The 27,633-nt window shown below is 38.0% G+C and overlaps 1 protein-coding gene across 1 annotated transcript in view; it reads right to left on the reverse strand.

Annotated features, from left to right (window-relative positions):
* KLB (klotho beta) overlaps positions 1-25,601 on the reverse strand; it is a 33,711-nt gene extending 8,110 nt beyond the window's left edge. Inside the window, exons 1-3 of the mRNA XM_030314016.1 lie at positions 24,759-25,601; positions 4,745-5,255; positions 2,251-2,519 (exon numbers count right to left, since the gene is read on the reverse strand). Coding sequence (XP_030169876.1) covers positions 2,251-2,519; positions 4,745-5,255; positions 24,759-25,601 — 1,623 coding nt within the window. The remainder of the gene's footprint in view (positions 1-2,250; positions 2,520-4,744; positions 5,256-24,758) is intronic.
* Between the last annotated feature and the right edge of the window lie 2,032 nt (positions 25,602-27,633).

Here is a 27,633-nt window from a genome sequence, read left to right on the forward strand (position 1 = left end):
TATCAACAGGGGTTGATATTCATGACCTGTGAACTTTGTTCACTCATGGTTTGAGCCATTTTGTCTGGTCCCATCCCTTGTACATCTTGTTGTCTTTCCATATGCTTCTAGAATACAGGCCATAGTGTGGTATTGTGAGATCTTATAGCGTGGTGTCATGAAACAGATCTTTGTAACCTGAATGAGTTACATAACCTCCCTAAGCCTCAGTTTCCTTGCTTGTAAAATTAGAGTTTTTAAGATTTAATAGAGAGAACATGCATACATACAACAGCTACATGCTTGGCACATAATAAGTGTTTAAAAAATAGTTGCTATTATTTTGAAAAGAGCACTGCAAATATGGGTGCTTGAGAGTTGCCTGTTATAGTTCTGCCTATTTGTGTTACCTTGGGCAAGTCACTTAGGTCTCAGTTATGAACTGATGGGTCTCACTTTCTTAATCCGTAAAATGAAGGATTTGGAATAGGAGGTCTCTAAGGTCTCATCTCGCTCTAAAAGTTGACCTTGCATTGAGCACTGGCCATGTACCTGACACTGCCCTAGTAAGGCACACAGCAGGCAGCAAAGCCTCAAACATCTCCACCCTTGTGTGGAGAAAGCTTGCATTCTAGTAGGGGGAAGACGTGATAAATAAGAAAAATGTATAGGGGCTCAGTCAGTTAAGCATCTGACTCTTAATTTCCGATCACGTCATGATCTCATGGTTCATGGGATCGAGCCCCTCATTAGGCTCTGTGCTGACAGCCTGGAGCTTGCTTGGGATTTTCTCTCTCATCCTCTCTCTCTGCCCTCCCGCCTCTTGTGCACACACTCTCTCAAAAAAAAAAAAAAATAAAAAATAAATAAAAAATAAACTAGGGGCTCCTGGTGGCTCAGTCGGTTAAGTGTCTGACTTCAGCTTGGGTCATGATCTCACGGTTTGTGAGTTCAAGCCCCGCATCTGGCTCTGTGCTGACAGCTCAGAGCCTAGAACCTGCTTCGGGTTCTCTGTTTCCCTCTTCCTGCCCTCCCTCCCTTGTTCACTCTCTCTCTCTTTCTCTCTCAAAAATAAACATAAATAAATAAACTAAAAAAATTTAAAAAATGAGAAAAATGCATAAAGTAGTTACGAGGGGCTAGGGGGTGGGATAAATGGAGAGATACTGGTCAAAGGATACAAACTTCCAGTGATAATATTAAGAAGTTCTGAGGATCTGATGTACAGCATAGTGATTGTAGCTAATGATACTGTATTATATATACTTTAAAGTTGCTAAGAGAATAGATCTTAAATGTTCTCCCCACAAAAAGAAATGGGAATTTTGTTATGGTAGCATTTTGCAATATATAAATGTTTCAAATCAACATGTTGTACACCTTACACTTACACAATGTTGTATGTCAATTGTATCTCAATAAAGCTAGGGGTAAAAAGAAAAATGTGTAAAGTACATAGTGGTATGTTAGTGATGAATAGGATTCACAGAAGAAAAAGAAGGGGAATTGAGGAGATAGCGACTTTTTGGAGTGGAGCAAAGCCTTATTGAGAAGGTGGCATTTATTTATTTTTTTTAATCTTTTTTTTTAACGTTTTATTTTATTTTTGAGACAGAGAGAGACAGAGCTTGAACAAGGGAGGGTCAGCGAGAGGGAGACACAGAATCTGAAACAGGCTCCAGGCTCTCAGCTGTCAGCACAGAGCCCGACGCGGGGCTCAAACTCACGGACCGCAAGATCATGACCTGAGCCAAAGTCGGCCGCTCAACCGACTGAGCCACCCAGGCGCCCCGAGAAGGTGGCATTTAAGCAAATAATCTGATGAAGGTGAAGAATGAGACATGAGAGGCTCTACTGGGATACAGAGACCTCATAAGGCAAATTATTCAAATCTATCAGATAACAGGAACCACTTGAATAAAGAGCCACTAATAATTTGCTTTTGGCAAACAAAATCTATAAAAAGCTTTTTCTTATAACTTTGACACTACTGACCAATGCCTCCTTCAAAAGCAACTGTAAATTCCCTCTAGACTGTATACTCCTTGAGGGCAGCCTTTTCATCTCCATCACCAAGGAGAAATTCTGGCACATGAGAGGCTCTCGGTAAGCATCAATTCTCCTCATTTTCCTTCCTCTTTCCGCAACTCCCCTCCATCACCTCCAAGTAATCATATTTGATATTGTCTGATAGTTGTCACTGAGTAAATGAAATAAAATACTGTGTACTGTTTGCACCAGTTCATAGTTAATTTGTAAGTAGCCGCTTACCTTAAGGACAGATTCAGTGACACCCCAGGAAAAGTCGCAGGGAAACTGACCCTGCACATCTGGCGTGGACTCTTTTAAGGTAAAACCATTTTCTTGTACGATCTGTTTATAGTAATGTGCCGAAGACTTGGGCCTTCTTTCTTTTTGTTTACTATTAAAATCCACATAAAATAATCCTCGGCGAGTGGTGTAAGCATCCTGCCATTCAAAGCCATCCAGGAGAGACCAGGCAGTGTAGCCAAACACTCGTATTTCATCAAACCTTATTGCTGCACAGGGAAAGAAAAGCAGAGATGTTCACTCTGGTTCACGGTTATGATTCACTAACAGTATGCTGGGGGACATGTTGCCAGGAGCATATTGTGAAACCAACTTTTCCCCCTAATTTAAAGGCTCATTATAGAAAATAGAAAATTTATGTTTATACTGGAAAAGTGGCAGTTATTTTCATCCAGAATGGTCCTCCCCCTACCCACAACAAGTGAAAGATACAGTGAAATAATCAAATTTAAAATATTCCTGAGACTTAGTATGCAAATCTGTGTCAGAAGGCATAGAAATTTCCAGAACCCTTTGGGACCAATGCAGATGTCTGCTTGTGACCAAGAGTTTCGCATTTCAAGCTTGGGTTGGTTCCCATTTGTGGAGAAACTATCTCCTAAGTAGCTACCCTTTAAGGACTGAAAAATCAGCTTTGAGAATAAACATAAGTGAATGAGCATCTAAGGAAGAAAACAAGTACAGTGGTGTAAGAGAAGGACTGACTAGCCAAGGGGCAGGAGGTGTGAGGGCAAACTCTGGGGCAAGTTTGTTGACCTCAGTTTCCTCATTTGTTAAAAAAAGATGGGAAAAGATGATCTCTCAGGACCTTTCTAGCTTTAAAAACTCTGATTCAGGAGCATCTGGCTGGCTTAGTCAGTGGAGTGTGCGACTCTGGATCTTGGGGTTGTTGAGTTCAAGCCCCACGGTGGGTGTAGAGATTACTCAAAAATAAACCCCTTAAAAATTAAAAAAAAAATTAAAAGAAACTGCTTCAATAACTTCTAGGAATTGGGCAAAAATGAAATATGGAAATCAACAGCAGCAATAAAAGCAACAAATACCCAAATCAATCATGAACTTTTTTTTTTCTTAAGAGCCTTCATTTCTGCATTGTTGGGTTTTTGTCACTGACGTTCTTTTCCTAAAAGGTGGAAAATCCATGCCAAGAGATTCTAGTGAGATAAATATATTTTGGTAGGCCCTGGTGCTAGTCTCTTTGGTGTTGTACAGTCCTCAGGGGAAATGGAATGGTAACATGTAGGGAATGTATAGCCCTTCTGCCCGACCGTAGGTATTTGGCTCAGGCCCTGTAGGCAGAGTCCTCTGTTCTGGCTGTCCCCATATGCACATTCCTGTGACTGGGCATGGCTCTGTTCCATGCTGCTCCTTCCCACAGGTTGGGGAAACAAGGTCTTGCTCTCCCAGAGGACCCTCCCTGAAGACTCTCTTGCAGAACCTGGGATTTTCCTCTGGGCTTGTGACTTCTTGCTTGTTTGTTTGTTTGTTTGTTTATTAACTCTATCCCCAACGTGGCGCTGGAACTTATGACCCTGAGATCCAGAGTCACACACTCTACTGACTGAGCCAACCAGGCACCCTTAGGCTTATGACTTCTAAAGAGAGCTACAGACTTTTAGAAAGATCCACTAAGAATTTCTTTTTTTTTTTTTTTAATGTTTATTTATTTTTGAGAGAGAAAACAGAGAGTGACTGGGAGAGAGGCAGAGAGACAGAGACACAGAATCTGAAGCAGGCTCCAGGCTCTGAACTGTCAATACAGAGCCCGATGTGGGGCCTGAAGCCACGAGCTGTGATATCATGACCTGAGCTGAAGTCAGATGCTTGACTGACTGAGCCACCCAGGCGCCCCAAAAATTTCTTTGTATTTGGGTGAAATGGAGCCCAATTTTGAAGGGGACAAACCCACCATAATTTGAGCTTATCTTCTGCTCCATTATTTCAATAGTCACCTGTAGATGTCACTACTTGAGTAGTGGAAAAGGTATGAGGGGTCACTAGGGGTCAGAGAACTATCTAGGAGCCATAGAAATTACTCAGCTTTGCCATTCATGGCTCATTCTTTGTCTCCAGGCCTTTTTACTATTTAGTCATGTAATAGAATAAAAACAGCACAGTTTCAAGAAAAGCTTTCAACATCTTAAACCAAGTTACTACTGTCAAAAAACTTTGGGATGTATCTCTTATAGCATGCCTTCTTTTACAAAGAATGATACAGCACCTTGTTACCAATTTAGGATGTATCTACAGTCTAAAACTATTTTGTTCTCAAAATTTTATTAGAAAAGGACATGAGAGTAACATTTAAAAATTCTATCAACATTAGACAATGGGGAAGCCCAACAACAATAATCATATGTTGGAAGATGATTTTAAGTATCCTGTAAGGATTAGTATTCAAAAGTTTTAAAAATTGAGCTAATGTACAACCAACCTTGAAGAACCTGGTTGACGAAATTCTTCATCATGTAGATGGCTGTGGTATCTTCTGTTTTCACATGACTGTCTGTGAACCAGCCATTCTCAGCAATCAAGATTCGGGGGTTGCCATATTCCAGTTTAATCCAGTTCAGCACTTCTCTTAAATTGAGTGACACATTTTGTCCCATTTTAGCCATGGTGTTCTGGGGCTTGAAATTGTTGGGTCCAAAGGAAAAGGCAAAGAAGTCAGCTGTGCCCCTCACTTCACTCTTCTCTGCTTCAGAGAAAAGGGGTAGAATGGAGAGCAACTTCTTTTTCATCACCTCTGGGTAGTCTCCATCCCCATGGATAGGATTGGCAAACCATCCGAGCACTGAAACCATGGATTGTTGACACTTGAGTATATCCATCATGTCTTCTGATCTGTTTGGTTCAATCCAATGGGATCCCAATGTGATTGACAACCAACCTTTCTGATGTGGGCGGAAATTTACGTTGTAGTTATGCCAAACTTTAGAATGAGCCTAATAAGAAGAAAATATTATTAATTTTTATTGTCCTTACTCACAAGGATTGTAACTTGGCTGGTAGAAGGTCTTTTCATTGACAAATTAGTGCAGCACAGGGTGATGCAGGGGAAAGCTGTCAGGGAACCCTGATGATCTCAAAGTCTATTCTCTGTCTGCTTCTCCTGTGCTTCCAACCTACAGCCTCTCCTATAGGATTACCGAGGGCAGGCAGAGAGCTCTGGTCCAAGCTCCATCGTTCTTCTCCTCTCCCTGACTCCTTTCGTGGGCCCTCTTGGGGCTGGGTGCAGGTGAGATATTATGTGGATTGTAGGGTTTCTTCCTCTACATAAAAAGACAAAGACAAGTGATCTTTCATCGTTCTACAGAATCTGCTTTTAGCCCTAACTTATAAGTCCAAGATAATGCACTCTCAAAATTCTGTAAATGGATAATAATAGAGCCCATCTCCTAGGTTTGTTGTTGGGATTGAATGAAATAATATATGTAAAGGACTTTAGAAGAGTGTGTGGCACAGAGTAACCTCTACATAAGCCATTATTATTATTACTATTATTTTTATAACATTATTAATATAACAGTTTTATTTCATAACTATTCTTTTATAAAATATTATTAATATAACATAACAGTTATTATTATTACTGTTACTGTTAAAGAGTGATAGGTACTATACAAAACAGGAAACCAGTGGAAAGAATGTGGGCTTTGGGCTCAACCATCTTAGGCTTGAAGTTTAGGTACTTACTGTGTGGCTTTAGGTAATTCACTTAAGCTTTCTGAAATCTCTTAGTATCCTCACCTGTAAAATGAAGTTAATAACAATACTAATACTAATAATACCCTTTGTAAAGCTGTTAGATGTTGTGCTGATGTATATATTAAATATGTAGCATTGAATAGAGCATCTGGGAGGTACAGCCCAGAGATGCATGTTGTTACTATTGGTTCTCCCACAATTTACATTTCCAGTTGAGCTTTCTTATAACAGAGCCTCATGATAGGTTTCCAGGCTGGGTTTTGTTTTGTTTTTTAAGTTTATTTGTTCATTTTGAGAGTCGGGGGCTGGTGGAGGGGCAGAGAGAGAGAGAGGGAGAGAATCCCAAGCAGGCTCCACGCAGTCAGCCGAGAGCCCAATGCAGGGCTCGAACTCACAAACCGTGAGATCATGACCTGATCAGAAATTAAGAGTCAGATGCTCAACTGACTGAGCCACCCAGGTGCTCCTCCACTTGTTTAATAGGTACTTACTTAGCAATTACTTAATGCCTGGATTGTCCCCCCTCGAAAGGCTGAAATGTATGGCACAGGAATGTGCCCTCAGGAGCCAATGATATTATTGGGAAAATAAGATTGAATTTATGAAAATTAAAAATAGAACTACACTATGACCCAGCAATTGCACTACTAGGTATTTATCCAAGGGATACAGGTGTGCTGTTTCGAAGGGACACATGCACCCCAATGTTTATAGCAGCACTATCGACAATAACCAAAGTATGGAAAGAGCCCAAATGTCCATCGATGGATGAATGGATAAGGAAGATGTGGTATATATATATACAATGGAGTATCACTTGGCAATCAAAAAGAATGAAATCTTGCCATTTGCAACAACATGGATGGAACTAGAGTGTGTTATGCTAAGTGAAATTAGTCAGAGAAAGACAAATACATGACTTCATTCATATGAGGACTTTAAGACACACAACAGGTGAATATAAGGGAAGGGAAGCAAAAATAATATAAAGACAGGAAGGGGGACAAAACATAAGAGACTCTTAAATATGGAGAACAGACAGAGGATTACTGGGGGGGGGGTAGTGGGAGGGGGGATGGGCTAAATGGGTAAAGGGCATTAAGGAATCTACCCCTGAAATCATTGTTGCACTATATGCTAACTTGGATGTAAATTAAATAAATAAATACATAAACACATAAATAAATAAATAAATAAATAAATAAATAAATAAACAAATAAATAATTTTTTAAAAAATACTGAATTTATGAAAGAAAACATGTAAAATGGCATAACATAGGTCATTACGTGGAAAAGTAATTAGAAGCTGGGTAAAGAGTCATGAGCTATATCAGCAGGAGCAAATGTCAAGGACTACAGTTAAGGACTCCCGGCCAGTTAATGCTCAAGGCCACTTCATGTCCTGGCTAGACTTAGAATTGTCTGTTATCTGTGTGACAGCCACCTCTTCCCGGGGCAATTGATTTGCTTGCTTTCTGATGTCTCTTCCCAGATGTCTCAATTTCTCCTCTGTTTGGGTGTTTCTAAAACAAGTACACAAAACCTTACTATTTTTAACCCACAATATCTGCTTTCCATTTTATTCCTTAGCTTCTCTTTCGCTCATTAGAGGTATTTTATATTGGGTTGAATTATGTGAAATGCCCTTTTATAAGCCAAAAACAATCAAATATGAGCAATGGTTCGAACTTAATAGATCCTGTGGACACTGAAAATGGTCCATAAATTGTGTTAAGATGAGGAAAGATAGGTGTTACCGTAAGAGGTAAGGATTCTAGAACTGATGCCTCCTTGCTTTATGCAATAATAGCTAATTTAAATAATTCCTTGAAAGATTTTCTGAAGGAGTATTTGCCTCGAAGTATTACCTCCATTCTACCTGTCCTTGATCAGTTTTCACTGGAAGATCCTGGAATCATTTAGCACCCAGACATTCCCAAGGATACTTAAGAATGCTCTCCTCCTAAAGAAATATTCAGGCTGTGGCCTTCTCCCCTACCTGGAACCTGGAAGGTTCCTGGAAGGAATCACGGGAGAGCCTGGGACAGACTTCACCTGAAGTGGTCTTATTCACCCTTTCTGGGATTTTCTGGGGCTGGAATCACAACAGAAACACTTGAAAACTGTTTTTTGTTTTTTTCTGATTCGATATGACAGCAATCATGCATGAGTGGAAAGGAAGCATTCTTTGCTTTATTCTGATCTGTCACTTAATCCCTCGGTATCCTCAGTAGTTTCATTCACAAAAGCCGCAGTGATCATCAGTACATCTCTTCAGGGCTGTTGTGCACCTGTGATGTGTAAAGTGTAAAGCCCTGAACATGTAAGATTCCAAGTCATAAACTAACTGCCTTGCAAATATGATGTTATCAGACACTAGAGGAAGAGTGAGATGGAATCAGTATACATTCATTAAAACAGTCCTAATGGGAGCAAAAAAAGGAGAGGGGAATTTCTTTAAGATAGAGATGTTCTATTGCAGATTTCAGTGATTATATGAAAGATGACCTAAGCTGTGATAAAATCTTGGTTGTATCAGCATTTTAATGAGAAATAGAACAGCTTAGAAGACAACAGACGTGTACATTGGCAACTCCCTTCCAAGCAAGTTTTCAGGAGATACACACACACACACACACACACACACACACGTGTTGTCATGCCCCAAGGTGACCTTCATATTCCCCAGTGTCTCTTTCACCTTTGCTGCTATTTGCATAGGCTATCAAGGTATCCAGGGTTATCTTTGCTCAGGACTGAAGACAGCCTCTCCATTCTCATGTGGAGAATGTGGGGGAGGTTCTTTGTGTGGTACTTATGGTTATAACTTAATCCTGTTTGCCAAGTAACAAGGTAAAAAGTATTGCTCCAACATAGTGAGTTTGACATAAATCTTAATGAAATGGGGATATCCATGCATGTCCTTTGGTCTGGCCCTCATAAAGGGGGTCTGTTGGGAAAACCGAAATGGGGTTTAGGAGTGCGGCCTGGCCCTGCAGCCTTGCACAACACTCCTTGTGCGATTTTCCAAGGTTACCCTCTATCTTGTACAAGGCCATCTACCTTTGGAATGATTGATTTAAGGGAGCTTCAACCTTTGTTCTTCAGATTCAGTGGCTTAAAGGGGAAGTCAGCAGCTTTTTCCTTTTGAGCCAGCTATCAGGGCCTGATGTCACTGAGAGACAGCCAGGGGCCAAATATCTTCTTCTGTTCCCTCCTCTAGTCTAACATAGCAGCTTTCTTTGATGCCCCTAGAAGAGCAGATTCAGATAAGTTCTATGAACGATAGGAAGCAAATAAGATATTGGCACAATTTCAGAAACAAGATGAAGACGGGGTCAGAGATCAGGAAGACATGGCGGGACGCTGGTGGAAGGGAAGGCTGTGGAGGGTACGGGCTGAAGACAGATGAGCAAACGTAGCATATCACCCGTGTCTGTGTTTCAGGAACCCGCAATCATTTGTCGAAAGCTAAATTTCCAAATCTGTGCATGATTTTAGTCACACTTTGGTTGAAATATCTTCATGTGAACTATAAACTTGTTTATTGTTAAAGCTATTTCATAAAGTATTAAGTAAACACTGTTAAAGAAAATTTATTTAAAACCCTACAATCATAGCAAACTGTTTTCATATTTCTGTGATCCCATCCAGCTTTCCCAAATATATTTCCCACCTAATATCCCTTTGAACAGTTTCCATCTTTTTAATCTTCATAACCATTCACCAATTTGATGAAATATGGCTTAGTCATCTCTCTCTTTTGATAGGAATTAGCTTGGTCCCCCCCCCCCTTCCTTTCTTCCTCCCTTCCTTCCTTCCTTCCTTCCTCTCATTTTTTTTTCCTGTCATAAATAACATTGCAATAACTAACTTTGGGCATATAGCTTTTAATGTGCTTGATTTATTTCCTTCTATTAATCCCACAAATGGGCTACCTATTTTTAAAATTGTTTTACATATTTCCAAATTACTCTTCACACATTTTGTCCATTGGTGTGAGTATTCTTTGACCATCTCCTTCAAAACATTGCTGTATTTGGGGATACATGGTTATCAAGAGCGACAGGAAACTGCTACTTACCTACATGGTATCATAGGGGAAAGGACCCAGGTCCCGAAAGCAAGAGACCTAGGCTCTAGTACTGGCCCTACTGCTAATTGGCTTTTTCGTCTTGGGTAAATCATTCCCTCCGATAGCCTCAGTTTTCCCTCTCCCTCTGTTATCCTAAGCTAAAAAGAAACACGCTAGACAATTGTAGTGAAGATTGAATGAGGTAAAACATGTGAAGACTCTGTGAAGACTACACAAATGTAAATTTGAAGTACTGTGCTTTAAAAAAGGAAGCTGAAGATAACTTTAACTTGCTGTGGAAAACAATGGTAGGAAGTCTACGTGGGCAGGAAGAGTGTTCTGCAGCCAGCTCTCCCTTACCTCTCGAGTTTCATGGCTAGACATGTGTGTTCTCATTTATTTTTTTACAGCTGATTGAGTTTTAGTCATTGTCCATTTGGATTGGGATTAATTTCAGCTTGATTGGATGGAGCTAGAGGGTATTATGCTCAGCGAAATAAGTCAGTCAGAGAAATACAAATACCATACGATTTCACTCATATGTGGAATTTAAGAAACAAAACAGATGAACATAGGGGAAGGAGAAAAAAAAAAAGAGAGGGGGAGGCAAACCAGAAGAGACTCTCAACTGTAGAGAACAAACTGAGGGTTGCTGGAGGGGAGGGGGGACTGGGCTAAATGGGTGATGGGCACTAAGGAGGGCACTTGTTGGGATGAGCACTGGGTGTTGTATGTTAAGTGATGAATCACTAAATTCTATTCCTGAAACCAAAATAATAATAATAATAATAATAATAATAATTTCGGTTTGACTCATTGATTCATTTGTTTCATCTACTCAACACTTCTTTATGTTAGCATCCGGTTTTCTGCTAATTATAATTACTGCCCTTCCAGCTTATTTAACATTCATTCATTTTCCACAAATATTTATTGGGTGTTTAAGATATGCAAACTTTACTGTTCATTGCTAAAAAAATATGTAACTATTATTTCATTAAAGTTTATTATGTGACTGCTACTTCTTTAATTTTTTTTTGAATCTTGAAACTCTAGGAAATGATATCCCTCATTAATCTTAGGTGAGAATTTCAATATAACAAAAGTTCCCACCTTTCATAAAGAAAATTTTTACCTATCCTATTTTTAATGGTTCAAATTCATGTTTTCTATAGTTGGAATAGCTCAGTAATGATAATATTAAAATTTGTTTTAATGAATTTTCCTATTTTCTTTCCAATTGGTATGTTTTCAAATGATTCTGACAAATCTTTGTTCGTCATCAGTTTGTATAGTTTCAGGATTTCCCCGTAGAAATCATGTAAAAGCTAAACTCTACTATATTTGTTCCTTCAAAAAAATGGTTTTAATATTGTTATAGAATTCTAATTTCAATGATAATATTACTAAATTCAACTAATGTTTGAGTCAGGATCTAAACCTGGCAACATAAAAGGAAAAAGGTCTAGAATAAACCTTATAATTAATTAAGCGAAGCATCTGTGGGTTTCCCCAGATATTGAAGGGGACTTAGAAGAAATCAATATTAGTAAATTGATGCTTAACTGAAGTTCAATTTCCTTGCCCAAGGAGAACATTTGCATGCCAAGTCTGCAGAGGTTGGAATGATATTTTAAGCTTCCTGTTATTATTACATTAACAATCGTGATCTTGTTAGTAATTTTTTCATGCAAAAGGACCATATCTCAGAGTATAATTGAAGCTAAAATGGTCTGAGTGGATGACCTGAGGCCTTTCCTCAGGATTTAGGAATGAAGATTTAAAGACAGTCAACATAGAAAACACTCTGGAAATTACAAATAATACAAGTATTACAATAACAAAAATAAGACAAGACCTTTTGGGCCCTGCAACAAAAGCAGATTTCCCATGAACTAAAGGAAGCTGAAGTTTTAGGGCCACTCACTTATATGGGTCCCTATAGAATGTGCTAGGTGGGTTGGAAGCCAGGTTGTATTTAGAAGCATTTCTAGGTAAGTATTCCTTATGAATTCCCTGAAGAGACCTTGGAAAAAAAGGAATCTGAATCAAGCCCACAGTAACCTGTTGTAATATTTTTCTCATTCCAAATAAATGTTCACTCTTGTACCAACTTTCATGTCCATAATTTTTTTTCTTACAGAGGGTCCCCCAGATTGTACATTTCAGGCCCATATAATATAGAACCATGCCTGGCCTCCAAGCCTCTTGAATGCAGAGACTGTACCTATTTTGTTTCCAGTGGTACCTATAGATGCCCAGAGAAAAGCCTGACACAGAATACTTGCTGAATGAATGCCCAGTATGGGTCAGCTAGTCAGCTGGTCACCTGACACACATTGTCGATAGTACAGCCCCTACAAGGCAGATTTAATTTTTACCATTTTAGAGAAGAAACTGAGGTTCACAGAGGCTGGACATTGGTGAAGCTAGGATTTGAACCCAGGCCTTTCTGGTCACTTTACTAAACCATCCTGCTTTCTATATGTCCGACTAGTTCTAAATGTTGAAGCACTTGGGGACTATCTGACATGAACCACAACATACTGTTTTAAAATTATATTTTCTTCCTGCTGTACTTGATTATAATTGATTAAAAGAACTGAACGGTCATAGAATGAAAGTATCGTATCCCACTCTTCCATCCTGAGAGGAAAATATCTATGTATGTGAAATTCAGTATCACCTAGAAAGGTCATGGAAAAAATTTGGAGTTTTCAGAAAACCATGTAGCTGTCCAAGTGCCTGGCCCAGCATGGAACACGTCTGTATAATTCCCTGGGCTCCTTTCCTAGAACCAGCAAAGTTGGCATTAGATATTGTCCTCATTGGTGTCAGAAGCTAAATGAATCCTGAGGGACCACTTCTACACTTGACCGTCTTGATTGAGGATTGAGATCTTTACACCATTGTGAATGTTAGACCAAGAGGGCAGGGATGCTGTGGTTGTATAGCATTCAGTGCAGCACCATTTTCAAACAAATCATAATTAAATGGTCATTAAAGATTAGTGATTTTCATGATCAAATAAACAGTGATTAAATTACAGAACCATAGAAAATTAATAGTGTAAATAGTAATAAGAACCAACATGTATCCAGGGCCAGATATGCTGAGCACTGTTCTAAGTGCTTCCCATGTACTATCTCATTTAATCTTTATTTAGGAGAATTAAGGTAGGTACAATTAGCATTCCCACTTTAGAGGCGAGGAGACCAATGGATGGGGAGGTTAAATGACTTGTCTAGTTTCAGAAACCAAGTCAAGCCCACACTGTGGTTCTCCAAGTTCTGGGCTCTTGCCTGCTAACTAGAGGTAGGGGATGGACCTTATAGGTCACTTGATCCAACCTGCAAATATCTTCTATATAGATGAGATGCTGAAGCCCAAGATGTAAGTGACTTGCCCAATGTCTCAGTGGCAAAGCTAGGATTGGAACTGAGTCTTTCAGCTTTCTCCGTCACTGTCATTTCCAGGACATTACATGCATTAAATTATATGCCTTTGAAGCATAATTTTATGCCTTAGACCCAAAGGTGATTGAACAGGCTGAGACAATGCTAGGGGTATGTAACAGACAAGGCACAAAAACAAGGACCAGTACACTGTGAAACCCATGGGACAGTTTTTGGGTGCCAGTAACACTGTAAGGAAAGAGGCAAACTGGGAGTCGTGGTTTTGATTACACCTTCATCCAGCCTCACCAGCCGGGGCACCATATCAGTACCTAATCAAACAGTGAATTCATTAGCATTACCTTCTGTTTATTTATTTTTTTTTCCCTTAGAGAAATCATACATGTTAGCAAAAACAAATTTCAATAAATCATTTTATCTTTTTCCTTTAACCTACGGCTATTTTATCTTTTTCTTCACTCTCCATTCATTCACATTGATTAATTGCTTAAGTTCAAGTCTACAAATACTTATTTAACAAATACAAGGCACCTTGGTGGGCATTTAGAAAAAACATTAACAAGATAACTCCTGCCTTCAGATGAAGTATAACTTCTTTTTTTTTTATGTTTTATTTATTTTTGAGACAGTGCAAGCAGGGGAGGGGCAGAGAGAGAAAGACAGAGGATCTGAAGCAGGCTCTGTGCTGACAGCAGTGAGCCTGATGTGGGGCTTGAGCTCACTAACCGCGAGATCATGACCTGAGCAGAAGTCAGACGCTCAACGGACTGAGCCACCCAGGTGCCCTGAAGTATAACTTCTAATAGGAAAGAGAAGTACTGAAATAAGTAGATAAAAGCAGTATACTTTTGGGGCGCCTGGGTGGCATAGTTGGTTGGGCATCCAACTTAGGCTCAGGTCATGATCTCACGGTTAGTGGGTTTGAGCCCTGAATCCGGCTCTGTGCTGACGACTCAGAGCCTAGAGCCTGCTTCAGGTTCTGTGTCTCCCTCTCTCACTATCCCTCCCCTACTCGTACTCTGTTGCTCTCTCTCTCTCTCTCTCTCAAAAGTAAATAAACATTAAAAAAAAAGCAGTATACTTTTGCATTTCAATTAATCAGAAATGATAACTGAAACTTAGCATAATAATATGATTCAAATTTTGTGAAAAAAATGTGACTTTATATATGTGTTTATATACACCTAGAAAAGTATGTGGATAATGAGCAAGCTGCTAGCAGTTGTTACTTCTGGGGTGTGGGGTTAGGGTATAAGAGGAGACTTTCCATTTTTGACTTTGACTTATGTCTTTCTGTATTGTTTGAATGTTTTGCAGTAAAAATGCATAATATTTCTAATTTTAAAAAGTCAAGAGAATTGGTTGAAACAAACGGTTTCTGTCAGTGTATTTAATTGCTCTAAGCTATTACTCTAGTTTCTCCAAAGTTCCAAAACTCTCATGGGAAAAACCAAAACTTATAAAAAGTTCAGTTATTCTGGATTTTATTATCTATTAAATAATGCCTTTTTACTCCATAATAATAAATGTTGATATTCAAAGGTAAGAGCAGAAGACATACAATATATATGTGATTAATATGAAAGAAGAACTGAGAGCAGTAAACCTCAGCCCCCCCTTTTTTAAAGACTCAGTCACATAATCAAGATATGACACTATGAAGAACCCATCAATATACTCTCCAAAATACTAAAAGATTTGGTTTTCCCCAGCCTCAAGACTTCCCCCAAACATTTTCAGGCAGATCACCCAGAAACCACTTTAATTACTTCTGTGATTCACTCTTTACTGGTTAGTAAGTTTGGGAGTTCTGATCTATTCTTAGCATTCCTACTGCTTTTCAGCGACAGAATCACTAATGTCTGTTTAATGACCCTCTTTTCTTTTAACATAGACTAAATGACTTTTCTCAGTAAGATTTTTTACACTAATGCAAAGCTTTCCTCGGTTCATTTTTTCCGTCATATCCAGCACCGTTTTGATCGCTTACAGTATTTTCTGATCTCTGGCTTCCTTTTCCATGTATGAGAGTGTTCACATCAAACCAAGCTGTTTAAATATGATCACAATGTTATTCTCTGAACACTTATAATTACATTTACTTAAACTCTTGTTAATCATTCACTGAAGTATAACTTTTTCTACTGAACGATTAGAGAAAGTAAATATTGGGGTGCCTGGGTGGCTCAGTCAGTTAAGCGACCAACTTCGGCTCAGGTCATGATCTTGTGGTCTGTGAGTTCGAGCCCCGCGTCAGGTTCTGTGTTGACAGCCTGGAGCCTGCTTAGGATTCTGTGTCTCCCTCTCTCTCTGCTCACACTCTGTCTCTCTCTTTTTCTCTCAAAAATAGAAATAAACATTTAAAAGAAAAAGTAAATATTACTCTCTTGAAGATTTTAGAATACCAATTGTCTTCTACAAATAGGTTTTTTTACATGACTCCTATCTGACAATGGTATTTTGAGTATAGAAGCTGTCTTTGGCAATTCTTACGTATAAGCAGTTTTCATCTTTGTATTCAAATTTGATTAGAAATGCCTGTAAGAATGCCAATCTTAACTTGTTTGATCATTATTTCCTATATTTTGTTAGAAGTGTCTTAGACGCTAATGGGATTATCGTATAGGTACTATGCATTAGCTAATTAAATGAATAATTGTGTTAAAATGTATTAAACTGTATGAGGTGCCTGGGAGGCTCAGACGGTTAAGTGTCCAACTTTGGCCCAGGTCATGATCTCACGGCTCATGAGTTCGAGCCCCGTGACTGTGCTGACAGCTCAGAACCTGGAGCCTGCTTGGGATTCTGTGTATGTCTGCCTCTCTGCCCCTCCCCTGCTCATACTCTGTCTCTCTGTCTCTCTCAAAAATGAATAAACATTAAAAAAATTTTTTATTAAACTTCAAATGGTTTTGCCAAGGGCACACACATGTGATTTAACATTACTTCAATGGGACACTAAAGTTTTGAGCAAATAAAACATTAAAATCATGGAAACACATGGAAAATCTTATGGTTAATGTATGAGTCAGGGATAAATTGTTCATAGATTTTGTGGACAAATAAAATATGTGGATGGATGGTTCTGGTCTTTAAAAAGGCAAAGTGAAGTTAAATATCTGTGAGTCAGCATCAACGCAAGTGACTGCCATGGGTTTTAAGACTATAAATTGTTCTTTTCCATTGAAGCCAGGTAGCTGATTCATGTCATTAAACCTTGTTAGCTTGGATTCAGATGGATAAGATTTGAATTTTGGTTCTGTCAATTATTACGGAGTAAAAATCACATACAACCTCAGAGAAACTTCTCTGGGCTTCCGCGTCACCAACTGTAAAATGACTATAAGAGTACCTACCTGGCAGAGTTGATGTACAAATCAAATGAGACAATGTATGAAAAGTACCTAGTATAGTTTCAGACACTACGGTAGGTATGCGGTATTCTTCTTATAATAATGATTAAGAATAGTATGATAGAGCAGTGCCTGGGTGGCTCAGTCAAACATCTGACTCTTGGTTTTGGCTCAGGTCATGATCTCATGGTTCATGGGTTTGAGCCCTACATGGGACTCTGTGCTGACAGTGTGGAGCCTGCTTGGGATATATTCTCTCTCTCTCTCGTCTAGCTCCTCTCTCTCTCTCGAGCTCTCTCATCTCTATCTAATCCCCCATTCACTCTCCTCTCTCCATCTCTCTCTCCCTCTCTCTCTCCCTCTCTCTCTCTCCCTCTCTCTCTCTCTCCATCTCTCTCTCTCTCTCTCTCTCCCCCCCCGTCTCTCTGCTCCTCACTCTCTCTCAAAATAAATTAACAAACTTAAAAAAAAAAAGAATAGTATGATAGAGGGGCACCTGGGTGGTTCAGTCAGTCAGACATCCAAATTCAGCTCAGGTCATGATCTCATGGTTCGCGAATTTGAGCCCCACGTTGGGCTCTGCGCTGACAGTGCGAAGCCTGCTTGGGATTCTCTCTCTCCCTGTTTCTCAAAATAAATAAATAAACTTAAAAAAAATAGTAAGATAGAATGTCAAAAACTTATCTGCAATAATTGTCTTAATTCTCCACTTTACTGTAAGAATTAAGACCAACCTCTTCCCCCATTCCTGTGTCCTTTTTTTGTTCATTTTGTGTGGGACAGGAAAGTGGTGGAAGGTAGCAAGTAACAAGGCTTTTTTCTTTTCAACCTTTTTTTCTGTCCTTCATTGACAGAAAACTTTGGGCTGGTTTTTTAACCATAGATTTAGCAAAAATTAATTTAAAAAAAATTTTTTTTAATGTTTATTTACTTTTGAGAGAGAGAGAGAGAGATAGAGGGCGAGTGGGAGGGGCAGAGAGAGAGACACACACACAGAATCTGAAGCAGGCTCCAGGCTCCGAGCTGTCAGCACAGAGCCCGAGTTGGGGCTCGAACTCGTGAGCTATGAGATCATGACCTGAGCTGAAGTTGGATGCTTAATGGACTGAGCCACCCAGGCGCCCCCAAAATTACTTTTGGTATTTTGTTGTCTTGTAACCCAACTTTAACAAGGGAGTTTTTAAACATTCCTTTATTTTTCTCATGGAAAAAAATCATTTCAGATGATCATTAGAGATTTTGTTTCTATCTGACCAAGATAAGCTAAAGAAGGCTCCTGCTAGTATTTCCATTTCAAAATATCACACTTAGCCTTCAAGATATTGGTGGGGATTTGGGCAGAAGAGGCTTAAAAGTGACATTTTTATCTGTTTAAATGTGCCTGTGAAACACTGCAGCTTTCTTGTTCAAGAAAGTAGTTGCCGTGTTCTGTTGGAAAGAAGGCTTAGTTATTAATCGTGTGAATGGTGGCCTTTCATGGCTGTTTTTTGAGTTTTAACACTAAATTTTGGTTAAGAAGTGTATTATATAAAGATAATTGTTGTCTTTTAAAATATAAAATAATCTCTTTACTAATAGTGGAAATTTTCATAACATATAAAAATAGAAGAATATAGTGAACCCTCATGAGCACATCACTCAGCTTTAAGTGTTGTCAATATTCTGCAGCTTGTTTCAAGGTGGGTTTTTAATGTAAAATTTTTTTGATGTTCATTTATTTATTTTTGAGAGATACAGAGAGAGCAGGGCAGGGGTGGAGAGAGATGGAGACAGAGAATCCCAAGTAGTATCCACACTATCAGCACAGAGCCTGATGTGGGGCTCGAACTCACGAGTTGTGAGATCATGACCTGAGCCCAAACCAAGAGTCGGAGACTTAACCAACTGAGCCACCCAGGCTCCCTTGATGTAAAATTTTTAATAGAAACAAGCATAGATAATTGATTTGCATATTCTGAAAAGACTATGTGTTTATGCCAGAATCCGTATTGGTGTGTGTGTATGCATGTGCGTGTGCGTGTGTGTGTGTGTGTGTGTGTGTGGTGTGTCTGTGTGTCTGAAATCAACTTTTATTCAATTGCAATTTTAAATCCTTTCTGGGGAAAAAAAATCCTTTCTGGAACAAGGTAGATCTTCCTTAAATAGAAAATAATCAGTTGAATTATTTATTGATACCTAATGCATACCCAGCCTTGTATGAACTTTTCTGAGGGAACAATGGCCAAGAAATGCTAAGACAATGTCCCTCAAAGAGGTAGAAAAATAGGGACTAAATCAAATCTTATCCCAGGCTCAGAAACAAGTAGGTGAGGCCTTGACCTCGAGCAGAGTTTCCCAACATTTCTTGTCCTGAAAGCCTCTTTCATAGTATTAAGCAATCTCTTGAACCCCTGAGGAATTTAAAAAATAATTTCATCATTTCTGTGTAATATACAAAAAAGTGTTGACATACATTTTATTTTATATAAGCCTATTTTATTAAAAATTGTGTTGGAAAGTATCTCAATTCTGTATCTCAAGGCCAAAGTTGAGTTAACTCTTGAAGGAAATTACATTGAACTTGTATCAAACTCAGCTGCTTTGATTCAGCAAGCCACAACAGTTAAAAAAAAAGGATATCAGAAAATCTGGGGATAGTATCTATGTTTCTGAAAAAGGAACAGTTCAGCAGACTGATGAATAAGATCTAAGTTGTCCAGCTACAGAAATAGCAAGATGTCGGATGATTTTTTAGACTTATTTGTAGTATTTTAAAGATGCAATAAAAGCTGTATTGATTGGAGCTTTTTCTTAAAGCAATAACATAAAAAAGAAAGTTTATTTTAAATAAATTGAAAATATTCAAAAATAAATTACGAATATTTAAGATGCTCATGTACATAAACATAAATTTTGGCATTCTCCCATTTAATAATCATACATTATTCAAATTATTTTAATTACACAAGAAAAAGCATTTTATGTCACATTTTTAAATGGCGCACTCTGTTTGGTTTTAGGACCAAATGTATTACAGTGGTATTTTCCAAGTCTGGTACACCTACCTCTTTTTGTATGGGAGGTGACATTAGGTGTAACAAAGAAGAAAGTTTTCTGTTTTCAATGTTACATATTTATTTGAAGGGTATTTGAAAATACTTATCTCATGTATAGTAAGGATAAATTTTTCTTTCAAAATAAACATTTTAAGGAAAAACATTTTAGTAAATAATAGTACATGTGGCACTTGGATATGCAAACAAACAAACAAAAAACCAGCAAAAAAAAAAAAGCCAACATGAAGTGATACACAAAAAAGCAAAGTTTGTGAAACAAGATGTTGTGGCATCAAAAGTGGATAAAAGTTACTTACGTAACGTTTGTTTGAATTCTCGAATTTTGCTTTTCAAAAAGTACATTTAATGTTTTGTTTGTAAATAACTATGTAAGAGAAATGGTCTGGGGCAGTTTTTACAAGTATTTCGCAAGTAATGCAAAGCTAGCAGAGATAGTCTCTACTCTCAATGTGTGAAAAGCCAAACTAGACATAAATTAATATAGAGTGTACGCATGCAACTTACAGTTCTGGTGAAAATCATGAAGCGATTTTATGTCCCTCATACTAATTATATTTCAACGTCCTTGCTCTTTCTGCTTCATGTTTTTAACCAATTGTCTATTACAGGTTTACAGGAGAAGGAAAGGAGAAGAATTTTGCCTCCCACTTGTTGGGGACATTTGACAATGTCCGGAGACAATTTTGGTGTCACAACCCCGAGGACAAGGGTACTTCTGTCATCTCTCTAGTGGGTAGAGGCCAGGGATACTGCTAAACATTCTACAAAGCACACGAAAGCCCACCACAAAAAGAATTATTTGGCCCCAAATGTCAATAGCACTGAGGTTGAGAAATCCTGATACTACGTAAACAGTACATGTCTATGAAAGATAAAAATTTAAGGCAATGAAGTCAAAACTATCATGGAAGCTATTTGGTGGAGTAGTAAACTGAATGACTTGCCATCTTATGAGCAAAGTCATCTTCTCCAACCTCTGGGCATGTTTACTCAGAGGTTCTAGATGTTCCCTTTTAAGGGGGAGAGGGACCTACAAATTTAAATTATTATGCATATTTATTGACTTAAAAGTAGAAAGAAAACAGACACCTTAACCATCTTTACTAATGTGAAACCTTGAAGCTTTGCTGATCTGAGGGATGAGAGCAATAGGCCACACAGGCTGGGATCCGTCTCTGGGACTTTAAAAATTGAACTTGAAAGAGAGAAATCTTTCCTCTACAAAGGAGAGAATGATGCCGAACCCCAAGAAGAGAAGGTTGTGAGAGATCCGAGACAAAGGGCTTCTGACAGTGTCCTCATTACTGGATCATTCATCCCTGTGATTTGGTTACTGGGCCAGGAAATTGCTCATTTTTGCTTAAGTCAACTTGAATTAGGTTTCTGTCACTCACAACCAAAAAGTCCTGACTGATATACCAGTGGATTAACATAGGCAATATTTCAAAAATTAGTAATAATGCAACAAAATATGAGTTTTGAACTTGACATTGGCTCTTTGATTACGGTTTAAGGTTTAAGAAAGAAATCCTAAACTACTCACTCAAAAAACATTTCTACCTCGCATGTACCTAATCCTAATATTCTGTGTTGGGTGCTAGAAACACAAAGACAAAGAATAGCCTCTCCTTTCAAGGAGCTCTCAGGCTCCTTGGGGAGACAGAAGAGCACCACATGCTATAAGTGCTATGGTAGCAGCAAGCACATCTTATTATGGGAGCCCTTAGAAGGGACAACAACCTTAGCAGGTCAAGAATAACTTAGAGGTGGTGACTGCCTAAACTGAATCTTGAAGGACATTAGATGGGTAAAGTAGAGAGTACAAAGGGCATTCTCACTGGATAGAATGCTAGTAAAGGCTGAATGGGGAGGACTAGTAAGGGACAATCAAAACACTCCTAGCGTATTATCGTGGAGCGTGGGGTGGGAGGGGTTGGCGTTAGTGATGGAGATGGGAGAGTGGCCAGGAAGGACGCGGGAATGCAGGCCAGGGGTTGGATGTCTTGGTGGAAAATCAGGACGTTAATCCTAAAAGCTCTGGGGAGCCACTTCCTAGATTTTATGCAGGGGTGCAGCATGATGCCTGTTGGAAATGATCACTCTGTGGTAAAACGGGGATAATAACAGGTATCTGGCAAGGTTGCTGCCGAAGTTATACATAATATTTAAAGCCATGACTACCATGCTTAGAGATGGTCAGTCAAAAGACGTACTCTCTTTCTTTTCCAAATATTGTCCAAAACTCAGAATGGAGCGTCCATTAGTAGGTGTGATTACGACAAATTTTTACCCAAGGCTTAGGCTCACTCTAAGGTAATCACCAAATCTGCAATGAAGTTGGAATTTAAATTCCAGGTCAGTCTCAGGACTGACTAGGCCATTCAGGTTCCCTCCAAACCAGGACAATGAAGACTGAAATGGAGTTTCCAAGGTTATTCTGGCACTAGAAAACCCCAACAGCCACAGTGAAATCTTTTCAATGTCTGAGGAGTAGGAAATAAAACGATCTATAACCACCCATGAATTTACTTTCATATTAGGCTTTTTTAAAACTCAGTAAGATGTGTTAACTTGGACTAAAAACTAATCCTCAGGAATACTTCTGGGTCACAGATGGCAGAGTAAGGAAGAAATACTTCATTGCAACATAAAATATCAAATTAATCTTTTTCACGTTAAAGGAAGAACAGAGAAGGAACAGCGGAAAAAATGAGTTCACCTCAGGCTACCAAACCATTGCAAGATTTCTCTCTGGAGCTATATGTCACTGGGTTATGAAGCATATTTCACTTTCTGACTGATTTCAAAGGACCTCTTACCCTCCTTATTTAAGTCAGTGATTTAGAAATTTTAAAGAGATAGAAGAAATTATTTGGAAAACACAATAATTAAAAAATGTAATCCCTCAATTTAAAACAATGAAATTTATTTCACTACCAGAGAGTGCTGATTTTGTGTTTAAGGCAGAGTTTGTCTCAAATTAGGGGAAAATGAAAAACATCTGAAAATATAGCATTTTATATGCTAAGTTTGTAAGCAATGCCTGTTAGTTACAACTTTTCCTGTGTATTTTTTATCAGATAGCCAGTTTTTAAGGCCTTAAATTAACCACCAAAACAGATTTTTCATGAAAATTCCAATTGTTAACATTTTCCAGGCAAACCGAAAACTTTTAAACAACTGAGAACACTTTTCTTTATAAACAAGTTAAATAATCATAAGAAATCATAAGAAACCATCAACAGTAGCTTCCTCAAGGTTTAGATTGCCAGGTGGAGAGGGAGAGACGAATTTAACTTTTTCCACTTTATAAACTTTGGTACAATCTGATGTTTCTTAATCTTCACAAGCATATAGTATACATGAATGCTTAAATTTTAATAATTTAAAGAACTAGATAAAAGGAATATTTTTCTAACTTATATATGTATAATCTTCATAGTTAATAGCTGTAAGTTTTCTCCCTTTTAAGGTCTTATTTGCCAAATCACAGTATAGCCTCACAGTAATGTTCTATATACAACCCTAACTAAAGATTTGTAAATGATCTTGAAATCATAATGCAATCAGTTTACTGCCAAGGCAGATGCAACAGAACTATAGTATGACACACATATATAATAGCCCAGAAAGTTCAGAAAGATAAGAAGGGTGGGCAGATATTTTTGTAAGTGCAAATTTAGACACAGAGTAATTTTATGTTCCTAAACATTTTTCTACTTCTATACATTTCACATTTGATTGTTAAAAATCAAAATACTTCTCCTAGCACATTATTAAACACTATTAACAAAGTTGTTTTCATTTTTAAATGTAGCAGGTGTCCAGAGTAATTTATTTTTCCCAAGGAACCCATTTGACTCAAAAAGTTAAACCTGATTCTAGATGTTAGCCTCAGTGTGAGGTGAAGTCTCTTCAAAATCTCTGAAAGATTGCTCTTTTGAAAACATTCTTAATGAAAACATTTCATGTTTAATTATGTTGTCATTTATAAATTAATTCATTTAATCCCACTAAGCTTCAGTTTCCTCATCTTTAAAATGGGAATACTAATAGGACCTTGTTCATGAAGTTATCACAAGGATTAAATGTGATAATGCATGCAGAATGCTTAATATGGTCTGTGGTACAGAGTAAGCATCCAACCAATATTTGCTATTTTTTTGCTTACATTTTCAGCATTGTTTTAGTAATTTTCAGATTTCCCAACGTTAACTGTAGCTTTTAAAACATACTGAGTAGAGCATAGTCTTCCCAGTTTTTATATTACTAGTTTAATTTTAACTCTTAGAACAGTTAACCTCATCTTTTCTGTAACACAGATAAAACCACTGTGAAGTACACTTGTCTCAATTCCTGTATTTAATATGTATCAGTTAGCTAACCTGTATCTAGCTTATTATTGCTAGGTATCACTAAGAATAGCAATACTAACAACAAATATTTATTGGAAATGGTCATGCCTTAAAAGAATCCTGAAATGGTTGCATATTTTCAGAAAAGGTTTCAGCATTTAGATTTCTAAAGTACTGGTTTTTCATACAATGAAAGTGAACTCATATTCTCACACTGTATACTTGCAGATTTTGAGTTAAAACGTTTTTAAAGGGCAACATTTAGGGAAAATAATCAGCTTAATCCATTACTAAGAGCCTAAATAAATAAAACACGACCTTAAATATGAAATTTGAGGATAGAACTTGTGAGTTAGGCTAAAATTAGTTGAATTGATATTAATGAAAAGAATTATTTAAACAGGAGATACATTTCTTAGTGATTCTCTTTAACTCCTGCTCCTTAACATTCTGAAGCTATAACATGAAGCCAGCCGTACAGTACCTTGATGAGGTTGTGTCCCACAGAGTAGACAGCTGCTAAGTTTCCCTTCTCTCCAGGCGCATGCAGACCTGTCCCATACCCATGCCAAGCAACTAGATATGGATTATGAATTGTAATCCAATATTTGACACGGTCCCCAAACGTCTGGAAACAGTAGGTGGCATAGTCATTGAAAATATCTATTATGGTTTCATTTTTCCACCCCCCATATTTTTCTTGTAGGGCCAAAGGCAAATCCCAATGATACAAAGTAACTATCGGTTGAATGTTTCTAAGTACTAGAGCATCGAGAAGAGCATTGTAATACTGGAGACCTTTCGCATTGGCAACTGCTGCTATTCCATCGGGGAAAAGCCTTGGCCAGGAAATTGAAAATTGATAAAAAGAAACTCCAATAAAATCCAGGGCTGATAAGTCTTTTTCCAGAAAAATGTAACTGTCACTGGAACTGTCCGTGCCGTTGACATTTTTAAGGTGTGTTTGGATGAAATGATCCCATATAGAGGGTCCTTTTCCATCTGTCTTCCAATTCCCTTCCACTTGAAATGCTCCAGTCCCAACACCCCAAAGAAAGTTTTTAGGAAAAGTGTCATAGAGAAACAGCTGACTTTCATTTACCGGGCTAAAATGAGGATTTTTAGACCACACAGCTCTGCCGTCTCCAGAGAATCCAGTAACAGCTCGCAGGAGAATAAATGCTGACAGGATGGCAGATCTTTGCAGTCCCCGGTTGCACATTGTTTTCCGATAGTGTATGTTTCTTTCATCGGTGCTGAAGAAAAAAAAAAAAAAAAAAAAAATCCATTCATTCCCTGGAGATCCAGCCGCACAGCCGGACTTCATTTGCCACTAACTGCTCGCCTGTCTTATCAACGCTTCAGTAAAAGCTTGTGATTGTAAACCTCTGTCAATGATTAGCTTGAACTGTGAGACTTAGGATGGGCCACGGAGAGCAACGTAATTTGAGGGAGGTGGCTCTCCTACGCTCCCCAACACATTTCATTCCCTCTTACTATGGGAAAGATTATATGAAAACACATCACTGACCGTAGTTTGTGTAATGAAAACATGTATAAGCAATGAATAAAAATGCCATATTCTCTTTGTAGCCTTTCATATTGACCCAAATCTTTTCTGAATGTTTTGAACATTACTGAAAAAAATATATACCTTTTCTAGTTTTATATTTTTTGAGTGGTAATTTTATTTTTTCGCGTTTCAGGAGAAGCAATACAAACAAGGAGCATTCCTATAAGCTTATAATGAGGAACTAGAAAATAACATAAGATATCACACTTCTACCAAAATTATAACACATTGAAGAATAATCTTATCAAGTGCTACCTATTTTAAGAAAATTATAAAAATGTATCAATACATTTGAAAGAAAACGAATGAAGAAATATATAGCTCTTTCTAGATGGAAACACTGAATACTTTCCAACTTAATTTATAAATTTAAATGTACTTTCAACCAATATCCTCTAAACCCCAAATTTTACTTCAACAAAATTATATCAAAGTTTGCTTGAAGAATAAATAGGCAATAATTACAAATAAAGAAAAGAAAAAGAAAATAGTGAAGGCATAGACTACCTTTACATATGAAAACATTAAAAAAAAAGCATAACTTAAATAACATGAATCTGGTATAGGAATAAATAGAAAGAAAATACTGTACAGAATCTATAGTTTCCAGATAAAACTTCTTAAAAAATGTATTCTTTTAAATATTTGAGATATCCCATAATAATGAAAGATAGAGTGGTTAACAGCTTGGCCTCTGGAATCAGACTGCCTGAGTTTATTTTATTTATTTATTTATTTTTTAATTTTTTTTAACATTTACTTATTTTTGAGACAGAGAGAGACAGAGCATGAACGGGGGAGGGACAGAGAGAGAGGGAGACACAGAATCTGAAACAGGCTCCAGGCTCTGAGCTGTCAGCACAGAGCCCGACGCGGGGCTCGAACTCACGGACCGCGAGATCATGACCTGAGCTGAAGTCGGCCACTTAACCGAGTGGGCCACCCAGGCGCCCCAGACCGCCTGAGTTTAAATATAGCTGTGTGACTAGAAACAAATTATTTAACCTTTCTGCACCCCAGTTTCTTGTTAGGTAAGAAAAGGCAGAATACTAGTATCTACTGCATGGATAATTGTGAGAATTAAATGAGTTAATACATGTAAAGCACTTAGAAGAGACACTGACACTTAGTAAGTGCTCAATAAACATTATTCTTATTTCTTTGTGAAAAGGAAGGATTATTCAGAAAGTGATGCTAAGATTTAGCATAATAGACACTATGTTCTGGCTCCTGCCCACATTTTAAACTTCATTTCTCTTCAGTTAACTACATGTAGTACCCTGCCCTTCAGCCATAACAAATAATATTACTAAGTTGGACACACGTTAAGCCCTTATATCCTGTGCCTTGGTACGCATGCTCTCTGCATAGGATGTGTTTCCCCCTTCATCTAGCTCATGTCGACATGTTCTTCAAAACTGCAGCACCTTTTCCGGCAAGTCTTTCTGGCTTCCCAGTTTGTTTTGACTTATTTATTTATTTAAATTTTTAAAATTTACAGTTTATTAGTCCTCTTGTGAAAAAAGTCCTCTTGCACAATCACTGCAGATAAAGTCACTGCAGAATCTTTACTCCTGGGCCTGATCTCCAGCTCACTTTTGTCAGCACCAACACTGGCCTTTGCAGTCCGCCTGACTTTCTTCATTCTATTCTTGTGTTCCTTTCACTGTTTCCTTGACGTCTGTTTCTTCTCATAGAGGCCATGTCTTGCAAGTCTGCCTGGGTTCATTTTTAGAAGTTCATTTTGGAAGCAAGAAATCATAAATCATGCTGAAGCCAGTTGTCT

This window comes from Lynx canadensis, chromosome B1, assembly GCF_007474595.2.
Source record: "Lynx canadensis isolate LIC74 chromosome B1, mLynCan4.pri.v2, whole genome shotgun sequence".
Classification (NCBI taxonomy): domain Eukaryota; kingdom Metazoa; phylum Chordata; class Mammalia; order Carnivora; family Felidae; genus Lynx; species Lynx canadensis.